This window comes from Schistocerca cancellata, unplaced genomic scaffold (genome assembly GCF_023864275.1).
Source record: "Schistocerca cancellata isolate TAMUIC-IGC-003103 unplaced genomic scaffold, iqSchCanc2.1 HiC_scaffold_822, whole genome shotgun sequence".
Taxonomy (NCBI): Eukaryota; Metazoa; Arthropoda; class Insecta; order Orthoptera; family Acrididae; genus Schistocerca; species Schistocerca cancellata.
Window position 1 is genome coordinate 275,608 of NW_026046833.1, and position 12,039 is coordinate 287,646.

The window sequence follows — 12,039 nt, forward strand, 5'->3', positions numbered from 1 at the left end:
ATAATGTACACAAGGTATAAAAGGGCAGAGATGTCATTTGTACTCAGCTAATTCATGTGAAAAGGCTTCCCATGTCATTATGGCCATGCAACAGGAATTAGCAGACTTTGAACACAGAATGGTAATTGGACCTAGATGGATGGGATATTCCAGTTTGGTATTAATTAAGAAATTCAATTTTCTGAGATTCACAGTGTCAACAGTGTGTCAAGAATACCAAATTTCAGGCATTACCTCTGACCATGGACAACACACAGTCCAACAGCCCTCACTTAATGACCAAGAGCAGCAGCACTTTCACAGAGTTATCAGTCTAACAGACAAGCAACACTGTGTGAAAAAACCACAGAAATCAATGTGGGACATATGACAAACTTATCTGTTAGGACAATGTGACAAAATTTGCTGTTAATGGGCTATGACAGCAGAAAACTGACACGAATGCCTTTGCTAACAGCATGACATTTCCTGCACTGCCCCACCTCGGCTCATGACCATGTCATTGGACCCTTGATGACTGGAAAACTATGGCCTGGTCAGATGAGTTCCAATTTCAGTTGGTAAGAACTGATGGTACAGTTTGAGTGTGGTGCAGACCCTTGACCACAGACCCAAGTTGCCAACAAGGCACTGTGTGAGCTGGTGGTGACTCCATAATGGTTTGGGCTGTATTTACATGGAATGGACTGGGTCCTCTAGTCCAACTGAACGAGTCATTGACTGGAAATGATTATGTTTGTCTACTTGGAGACCATTCACAGTCACTCATTGACTTCACATTCTCAAACAACAGTTTCATGTCACCAGGTCACAATTGTTTGTGATTGGTTTGGGGAACATTCTGGACAATTTGAGTGAATGGTTTGACCACCCAGATCATCCAACATGAATACCATCAGACATTTATGGGACATAATCGAGAGGTCACATTGTGCACAACATTCTGCAATGGCAACACTGTTACTATTATGTATGGCTGTAGAGGTTGCATGGCATAATATATCTGCAGGGAACTTCCAACAACTTGTTGAGTCCATGACACACTGAGCTGCTGCACTACACTGGGCAAAAGGAAATCCATCATGATAATAGGAGGTATCTCATGACTTTTGTCACCTCAGTCTAAATTGTCTCTACAAACTGTGTTCATATGTTATTTTTTAGTTTAAAATTTGATTTATTAGTGAAATTCTTCCACTCATATGTTATGATCAAACTGGACCCATGTGACAGATAAAAATTTATATACACATTCAATTACATCTTACCATAGTTGCTGGTACATAAGTTGGTACAGTTTCAAAGTAATTCAGTGAAGAAGTGTATGATCGTAGCATGAAGTATACTGTGAGAAACAGTATTCCCAAGAGTACAGACAGTCCTCCACATGCTGTGCAGAGGAAAACATATTTTCGGAGCCAGCAGGAATGTGGCAGAGCTGAAACAGAGCAGAAAATATTTAGCTTTATTCATAGTTGTAAACTACAGAGATGAAGGCATTTAATTGACTATTTCAAATATGAATGTAATGAAATTGTTTCTCAGTTTATCAATTTTCTCAGCTGACAATTTAAAAACAAATTTTATAATACATGGACATACAGGGTGTTTCAAAAATGACCAGTATATTTGAAACAGCAATAAAAACTAAACGAGCAGCGATAGAAATACACCGTTTGTTGCAATATGCTTGGGACAACAGTACATTTTCAGGCGGACAAACTTTCGAAATTACAGTAGTTACAATTTTCAACAACAGATGGCGCTGCAAGTGATGTGAAAGATATAGAAGACAACGCAGTCTGTGGGTGCGCCATTCTGTACGTCGTCTTTCTGCTGTAAGCGTGTGCTGTTCACAACGTGCAAGTGTGCTGTAGACAACATGGTTTATTCCTTAGAACAGAGGATTTTTCTGGTGTTGGAATTCCACCAAATAGAACACAGTGTTGTTGCAACAAGACGAAGATTTCAACGGAGGTTTAATGTAACCAAAGGACCGTAAAGCGATACAATAAAGGATCTGTTTGAAAAATTTCAACGGACTGGGAACATGACGGATGAACGTGCTGGAAAGGTAGGGCGACCGCATACGGCAACCACAGAGGGCAACGCGCAGCTAGTGCAGCAGGTGATCCAACAGTGGCCTCGGGTTTCCGTTCGCTGTGTTGCAGCTGCAGTCCAAATGACGCCAACGTCCACGTATCGTCTCATGCGCCAGAGTTTATACCTCTATCCATACAAAATTCAAACGCGGCAACCCCTCAGTGCCGCTACCATTGCTGCACGAGAGACATTCGCTAACGATATAGTGCACAGGATTGATGACGGCGATATGCATGTGGGCAGCATTTGGTTTACTGACGAAGCTTATTTTTACCTGGACGGCTTCGTCAATAAACAGAACTGGTGCATATGGGGAACCGAAAAGCCCCATGTTGCAGTCCCATCGTCCCTGCATCCTCAAAAAGTACTGGTCTGGGCCGCCATTTCTTCCAAAGGAATCTTTGGCCCATTTTTCAGATCCAAAACGATTACTGCATCACGCTATCTGGACATTCTTCGTGAATTTGTGGCGGTACAAACTGCCTTAGACGACACTGTGAACACCTCGTGGTTTATGCAAGATGGTGCCCGGCCACATCGCACGGCCGACGTCTTTAATTTCCTGAATGAATATTTCGATGATCGTGTGATTGCTTTGGGCTATCCGAAACATACAGGAGGCAGCGGGGATTGGCCTCCCTATTCGCCAGACATGAACCCCTGTGACTTCTTTCTGTGGGGACACTTGAAAGACCAGGTGTACCGCCAGAATCCAGAAACAATTGAACAGCTGAAGCAATACACCTCATCTGCATGTGAAGCCATTCCGCCAGACACATTGTCAAAGGTTTCGGGTAATTTCATTCAGAGACTACGCCATATTATTGCTACGCATGGTGGATATGTGGAAAATATTGTACTATAGAGTTTCCCAGACCGCAGCGCCATCTGTTGTTGAAAATTGTAACTACTGTAATTTCGAAAGTTTGTCTGCCTGAAAATGTACTGTTGTCCCAAGCATATTGCAACAAACGGTGTATTTCTATCGCTGCTCATTTAGTTTTTATTGCCGTTTCAAATATACCGGTCATTTTTGAAACACCCTGTAAATGGAGCCTGTGATCCAATTCTTTCTCTATCCAAATACATCTAAATTATTTCTGGGCCTCCTTGTCAACAAGACTGATGAATGACTTGACAGTGGGTTATGATCAGTGATATGATCCATACCACATGCCTCTAAGTTCTGTACAGTGTGAATCCCAAATGACCTCACTGGTCTTGGTCACTTCATAAATAATCATTACATTTTAGGCTAAGCAATAATGTAAAATGTTGGAAACTCTGCAATTGATACTAGGTCATATGAATGATACAACATGAGAAGATGCCATTAGATCACAAGTGGCAGCTTGTTGCCATTGACACAGTCTGGAAATCAGGCTGATTTTATGTCCTTTTGCCGACCTAATCAACTCATGGTGAACGGAATTCTGTTGTGAGGTATTAACACTTACAGATCCTATACTGGAAGATGTTTAATGTATAGTATCATCAGAGTCTCACTGGCTGCAAGCCTGCAGATGCTAGCTGCCGCAGAAGTAGCTGAGGTCAAATAATGGCTTTTGCATTGTTTTGCCTATCTAACAACACTGTTCTTTGCAATGGATGGCTCAGAAACTGAATCCCAGTGCAGTTTCCTACCAATGTTTAAGGACTATTTTACATTATGTCAAATTTTGTAGTGTTCCTTGTTAGGCCCACTTTGGGCAAGCCATTTATGATATGATAGCTTTATTAAGCAGCCAAGGGAGACAATTTACATTAATTATATCTGTTCATTACAAACAGTGCACTAAAATGCAACAAACTGCACACAAGAAAAATAAAGGGTTAGGTGTGGTAGCTGCACGAAAGCAATTAAAGAACATGAATTACCAACTTTGGACCACAGCTAAGTTGATGGTATTGGTAGTGGTTGTTGTTTTGCAGTTGTTACTTCAAGGACAGGTTTGATGCCTCATCCCACACCAATCTATCCTGTGCAAGGCTCTTCATCTGTGCACAACTACTGCAACTTACGACCATTTGAACCTCCTTGCTGTTGTCAAGCCTTGATACCCATATAGAATTTTTACCCTCCACACTTCCCTCCATTACCAAACTGACAATTCCATGATACCTATCAAACTGATTCCCTATTTTAGTCAAGCTCTGTCATTTTTTTTCCTCCCCAATTTCGTTCAGTATCTTCTCATCTAATCTTCAGTACTCCCCTGTTATACCACATTTCACTTTTTTTAAAAATTTTTTTTTTTTAATTTTTAGACTGAACTGTTTGTCATCCACATTTCACTTCCATACTAGGCTGCACTCCAAACAAATACCTCTAGAAAAGACCTCCTAACATTTATATTTGATTTTAAAACATTTCACTTCTTCAGAAATGCTTTCTTGCTATTGCCAGTTTGGACTTTATATCCTCCCTACTTTGGTCATCATTAGTTATTTTTCTGCACAAATAACAAAACTCACCTACTACTATTAGTGTCTCATTTACTAAAATAATTCCCTCACCATCACCTCATTTAATCTGACTGTATTCCATTACTCTTGTTTTGCTTTTGTTCATGTTCATCTTATAACCTTTAACCAAACTGCTGCCTATTCTGTTCAGCTATTCTTCCAAGGCCTTTGCTGTCTCTGACAGAACTTCTGTGTTATTGGAAAATCTCAAAATTTTAAATTCCTCTCCCTGAATTTTAAGTCCTGTTACAAATTTCTCCTTGGTTTCCTTCACAGCTTGCTCAATGTACACATCAAATAACGTCAGGCACAGTCTGCAGCCAATAATAGACAAAGGTGGCTTATTCTCCATGATCTTATACCACTCTTGCTGCTAATATTAATTATTTTTTTCTTTTAGAAACCGTTTTCATTAATAATGCATATAGACACAACAACGTATAGGGAGCTACAGGAAATTACGAAATTTGTATTTCATTAAATTTTGTTATACACAGTATAATTTACAGTCTGTTGATGTCAGTAGTGTAAGGAGTTCATACAGGAACATTTTATTTAAAGAAATAATCATAATTTACTATACTTGAAAACAATGAGCTCATAAAAATTCAATCCTGATAGAAATTGTTTTAAAATTGACTTCGTTTATTTGAAAGCTCTTATTCTTCTCATTCAAGCAAATGTTTTACAATTTCTGAAAACTTAATATTCCAAAAGTTACTCATATTCAAAATGTTTGTTTTCCAGAATATCCTGATTTTAAAAAACTTTCCAAAATCCACTGGTATAATTTTGTAGCCCTGATTTTTCTACTCCAAAAAATGTATACTCTTATTGAAACAATCTGACAGTTTATAAATTATTCCAGTTAGAAAATTTCACTAATGGCAGGCCTTGTCTGGAAAATGCTTGGCAAATCTTGGGAACCCCTGAGCATATTAAAACTTCCCTGTAGTGAAGTAGCACCATTTTTAAATTATACAGATTCTGATTAAAAAAATCTATTGTATCTTTGAAACTTTCTCTTTGTCTGTTTTTTAATGTTAATGTCTGAAATTATATGGTACAGTCCCTTGCCTTGTCAGGATTTCTGTAATATGTGCATCTTTTTATTCCTGGCATATAAGCAACATTGACACAGCTACTGTATAGTAGCAGCTTGAACTGACAACTGTAAACAACAAATGTGCATTAGACCAAGCAGCTTTGGGGATATAGAAGTATGTAAGTTACTATATTTTGCATATTTTTGTTCACTGATGTCTTATGGAATAATATTGTATGGCAACTCCTCAGTTAGGCTAAAAGTATTCATCGCACAAAAGAAGATAATTAGAATTATGTGTGGAGTTCATACACATACATCTTGCAGGTGTCCCTCTAATCCTAGAACACTGAAAGGGGGGGGGGATGTTACATTGCTACTAAACTATCATAAAGTTTACTACTCCACATTTTATTAAAGGTAGTCAATTTATGGGTTATTCGTTAGCTAATTACCAGTATGAGCTCTCCAATAGCATGCAATGTACCAAATTAAGTACAAAATGTCGTGTTACACTCTACTGTGTTTGTAAATTTTGTGATGGTTTAATAATGAGGATTAAGCAGCTGGGAATATTAACCATGGCCTCACAGTACATTTATTCACTTATATAATCTGTTATCAACAATCCATCTGAGTTTGAGAGTAACAGAGATATTCGTATTTGCAGCACTAGAGGGAAAAATGATCTGCATTACCCTTTATTAAATCTAGCTCTGCCACAGAAAGCAACAAATATGCAGTTATTAAACTCTTTGACAATATACCCATCGACATAAAATGTCTGGCAGATAGCAAAAATATCTTCGAATGTAGATTAAAGGGTTTTCTGTTTTGTGTAGAGATAATTACTTATAACAATACCATAAATGGCCAGTATGCAAAAAAAATGGTTCAAATGGCTCTGAGCACTATGGGACTTAACATCTATGGTCATCAGTCCCCTAGAACTTAGAACTACTTAAACCTAACTAACCTAAGGACATCACACAACACCCAGTCATCACGAGGCAGAGAAAATCCCTGACCCCGCCAGGAATCGATCCCGGGAACCCGGGCGTGGGAAGCGAGAACGCTACCACATGACCACGAGCTGTGGACTCCAGTATGCAACAATATAATAATTATTGTTTATTTTTTACTTAGTTGCATATAAGTGTTCTATGTTTGTTCTGTTGACACATTCCACATCATAACATTTATCGTGAATTTGATCTATGGAACAAGTACTATAACTAAGTGACTGAGCAGGCAGCATTCAATAGTGGATATGCAGCCACAATATGTCAACAATGTTGTATCATGAATTGCAATGGAGCAATGTCTATCAATCAAGTGCTCAATATATTCTTCAGAATGTTTTGAAGCAGAGAAAAATGTGCGCAAACTTGGACAGGCACACTTTGACTCCAAAACAAAAACAATGATGAATGGATGCCTGCCATGACTTGGCTGAATTGCAAGATGTGAGCAACTCTATTCTGTAAAAAAGCATCACAGGTGACAAGACCTGGTGTTATCAACACCAACCTACCAAAGTATGACAAAATGTAGCAATTCACATGAAGCATCAATGCTTTGAAGTCATAACTGACATTGAAGCCAATGTGGTATGCAAGTTGAACAGTATCCCTAAGAAGGACTTTTCTGACAGTTTCACATGGTGGTATGAATGTTCTGTTTGTTGTAGTCAACTGAGGGGAGACTAAATAGAACGTCTAAAATGTTGTAGTTGCCATCTTAACTGTTCTCTGTTTTTTCTATTAATCCAGTCTTGAAACTTTTTGGGCCAACTGGGGTTTTCAGACATCGTCCCTAAAACCACAGTCAGTGGCTAGCAAGCATTCAGTATGTAAAAATCATTTAGTTGTCGTAAGTCATGATTGTGGAGTTATAGCGTAAAGTGTAGAGATTGGACTAAAAATATTGAAACACAATGAGAAATGCATCCTTGAACATAAATGCAGATGCTAGCCAAGCCTGCATGTCATGCTGTTGTATTTGTCCACGAATGGCATCTGTGCAAGGCCCTCAATACACTGCAAGTGTCAGTCATGGTTAGAACAGTGTTCTGTGTTGTTGTCAGTACATCATGTCAGAGCTAAGTAAACTCAAACGTGGGAAAATAGTTGGTGATAGTATGATGAGTGTTTCTGTAACCAAGGGAGCTGGAGTGTTTGGTGTTTCAAGAGACACTGTATTGAAGTTTTATACTGCATAAAGGGCAAAGGGAAATACATCATCTGCTAAGTCACAGTGAGGACAAAAGCGTGTGTTGAATGATCATGAGGGAAGATCATTGAAGAAGACTGTGGCGAATAGCTCAGGACTGGTTTTGTGAGCATGAAAATGAACTCTCACATCTCCCCTGGGCACCACAGTCACCAGATCTTTGTGGTCTACTTTAGAGAGAAGGGTGCACAATCACTATTTAGCTTCATCATCACTGCCTAAAGTTGTCACTATTTTTCAGGACAAATGGTACGATATTCTCTTAAAAACCATACCGGACCTGTATTATCCATTCCGAGGTGACTGGAAGCTGTTTTGAATGCCAATGGTTTTCCTACATGACAACAGGCATGGTAATGTGTTGTGGCTGTGGTGTTCGCATGTTTTTGTCCACCTATTGAAGTATGCTACTTCACTGTGTTGCCATTTGAAAAATTGTGTTAAACTGCTCACAGATTATGTGAAGTGCTGACCTGTGAGTATTACAGTTGCAAACTGTGTGTTGGTCTTAAGGTAGCATGATTGACTGCGTGCAAGTACCCTATTTTAGTCATCCAGTAAGTGAGAATGGCGACAACGGCCATACCGCAGTGGTAACACCGGTTCTGGTCAGATTACCGAAGTTAAGCTCTATCACGCTGGGCTAGGGAGCTGGATGTGTGACCATATGGTCTGCCGAGTGCTGTTGGCAAGCAGGGTGCACTCAGTCCTTGTGAGGCAAACTGAGGAGCTACTTGACTGAAAGTAGCGGTGCTGGTCTCGTAAACTGACATACAGCTGGGAGAGTAGTGTGCTGACCACATACCCCTCCATATGATGCATGTGGGCTGAGGATAACATGGCAGCCAGTGGGTACCACTGAGTCTTCATAATAATAATAATAATAATAATAATAATAGCTTTATTCAACATCGAATGGTACACTGCACATGTACAAAGAAACAGTAATGATTAAAGTTATTTGTACAATACACAAGAGACATTCTTCTGAATACGTCATTAATTTACAACAAAATTACAATAAGATGTATACTGATTTCTATTCACATAATTTCACAAAGCATTTGTTGTTCTTCATATAAGTATGGTACTCTTATAATGCATAGAAAGGGTGTTTTACTAAAAATTTCTTAAGGTGATGTTTCAGTTTAATTGTAGGAAGAGCCACGACTGCACTAAGCAGTGCATTAGCTAATTTTATACCTGCATACTGAGGCCCCTTTTCGTAAAGTGCTGTTCTGTGGCTGCCAATGTAAAATCTTTCCTTATTTCTAGTATTGTATTGGTGGAAATATGAATAAGTGTTTGGGTGCAGTCTTTTCACAAGCAGTATGGCTTTTAGAATGTATGTGTTTATAACAGTTAACACCTCTGTTTTTGGAAACAAGTTGCCACAAGATTCCCTATATTTGGCTCCACAGATTATTCTCACACCCCTTTTTTGAAGAATGAGTAGCTTATCTAGATTAGCTTTGGTTGTTGCCCCCCAAATTTCAATACTGTAGTTTAAGTGAAAGGAGAAAAGAGCATGGTATGCAATCTTTAGGACTACAGTATCTTTATAGAACTTGTTAATAGTACAGATTGCAAATATATTTTTTGACAACTTAGTTGCTAGGGAGTCAATATGTGTGTCCAATTTCAGCTTGCTTTGGATTGTTACACCAAGGAATTTTACACTGGATTCTTTCTTTACCAATTCATTGCCAATGTATAATTTAATTTCATTATTCAAACTACTTTTGTTAAACTCCATCAAACATGTTTTACTGGTGCTTACATTTAAGTGGCTTTCATTAAAAAACTGAACAATTTCTTTTGTCACATTATTACACTTGGCCTCTAGTTCATTACATGATTCCTTTTTACACACAACGGACATGTCATTGGCATACAGAACAATTTTGGAATTTATAGTACAGTATTTAATATCATTTACATAGATCAAGAACAGAAGGAGGCCCAACACTAAGCCCTGGGGCACGCCATATTTTATGCAAGTGATCTCTGATTTGTAGACACCACTTTCCGTTTTAAGCAGAACAAACTGTTTTCTATTGCTCATATAACACTTTATTAGGTCATAAGCAGCTCCTCCAATGCCCATGTTCCATAGATTGTCTCATAGCATGTCAACATTCACACAATCAAAGGCTTTTTCCAGGTCTAGGTATACACCTGCCACACGTTCCTTGCTTTCGATACTCCTAACACCTCTTCAATTAGTTGAGCAGCTGCAGTGCTAATTGATTTACCTTTTAGGAATCCATTTTGATTTTCAAACATCAGGTTGTGTTTGTTAAGAAAGTTTCTAATCCTGTTGTATATAACTATCTCAACTATTTTGGAAAAGACAGGAAGGATTGAGACTGGTCTGTAGTTTTCTATTTTGTTGTTGTCACTTTTCTTAAAAATGGGTGTTACCTGTGCTATTTTTAGTCTGTCTGGAAAGGTGCCTGATTCTATTATATTGTTGACTGCTACAGACAGAGGTACAGAGACATTTTGGCTACAGGCTTTTAAAACATTAATATTTAGGCCATCATGCCCAGCTGAATTAGAGGGTTTTAGAGAGCTAATGATGACCATTATTTCTGCACAGTTTGTGGGGGCTAGATATCTAATATGGTCACATGTATTACCTTTAAAACTGTAGTGCATGTTTTTATGTTTGTCATTTATGGCTTCCCCTACGGAAATATTCATTATAAGTATTTACAATTTCCAGTTGGTCTTTTATGAGCATGCCATTGTGGTTAATAGTAAAGTCCATACAGGATTTGTCATTGCAGGTTCTAAAACCGTTTATGACTGCCCAGATACCAGCAGTTACGTTGTGTGAGTTTTGAAGCTTATTTGCAACATAGTTGCTCCTGGTCTGTGTGACTAAGTCTTTATAGTGTGCTTGATATATTTTGAAAGCTTCCTTTAGCTCAGGAATCTCTCTATTATTCAGCATTGCTCTGTGGAGTAGTTTTAATTTTTCCCTAGCTTTACCCAAATATTTTTGTTTATATTTTTTGTTTGTTTCATTTTTGTGATTACAACTGGGCATGTGGTATCAAAGCAGTAACAGAAGTCAGCAGCAAAGCTATCATATGAAAAGCTATTATTTTCAAACCATTTTATATGTGCTAGCATGCAGTTTGGTCTATTTATGTTGCCATTATACATTATTCTTTTAGTTCCAAACTGTTGCTTTGCGGTGACAGTGGGGGCCTCATGGAGCTCCAATTTAAGCTGTACTGCATGGCCTGTTCGGGCGAAGTTTAGTTTTAGTAATTGAGAACCAGAGCGCTTAGCGACTTCCAAAAAACTGTACACATAGTATCGAACGCTTATGAAACCTTTTCTCACTGACATCCGCCGTAAAATGATGAAAGAAGCTTATCGCCTACTACATTTTCGCTGTTCATGCCGTGCAACTTTAGCATCAGACATGACGGAAAGTTATTCCTTCTTTACTACCGTCTACACTCACAACACAATTTGTAGACAAGTACCACTAAATGTACCTGCAAAATTAAATCACAGTACGATATACAGTTCAGGAGATAGGACGTCATAGATATTTAGACGCGCGACAACTAGCTTTTGTTTAGAAATAGTGCGCAGTAGAAGTTTAACATCAGGCATGACATTTTAATGTATTACTTCTTTACTGAAAACTCTATTCGCATCTCACTTTGCAGAAAGTATTCCACATACCAGTAAATGTACCTGCAAAATTATATCACTGTGTGACACGTAGTTAAGGAGATGCCACGTCATTAGCATTGTGCTCAGTGGAAAACTGCTTTTGCTTGAAATGGAGTGCAAATTACCCAGACCACATTCATCCAGTGTTTCATAATGAGAGTAGTTAGCGACTTCCAACAAACCTTAAGCATACTTTCAAATCTTTTCTAAAGCTATCCTCACTTACACGCTTAAAGGCCAAATATTTAAAACATGAACTCATTTGTAAAGCAGTCAGACCTATGAAACTTTTTTATGCACGGGAGTTCGCTTCTTTACGGTATCGTGGGTTTACTGGTATCTTTCACTCTGTTAGTTACCCTTTACAAAATTACTTAATACCGTATCTCGCTCTGAAGTGTGTAAACCAGACAATTAATATCCTTTCATCACAAACGTGTTTGAAAAACCATAACACACTAATGGCCATTAAAATTGCTATACCACGAAGATGA

At 38.4% G+C, this 12,039-nt stretch overlaps 1 protein-coding gene across 1 annotated transcript in view; it reads right to left on the bottom strand.

Annotated features, from left to right (window-relative positions):
- Positions 1 to 12,039, bottom strand: part of LOC126143527 (uncharacterized) — an 82,391-nt gene that overhangs the window by 47,938 nt on the left and 22,414 nt on the right. Inside the window, exon 2 of the mRNA XM_049915433.1 lies at positions 1,269 to 1,438. Within this exon, the coding sequence (XP_049771390.1) occupies positions 1,269 to 1,438 (170 nt within the window). The remainder of the gene's footprint in view (positions 1 to 1,268; positions 1,439 to 12,039) is intronic.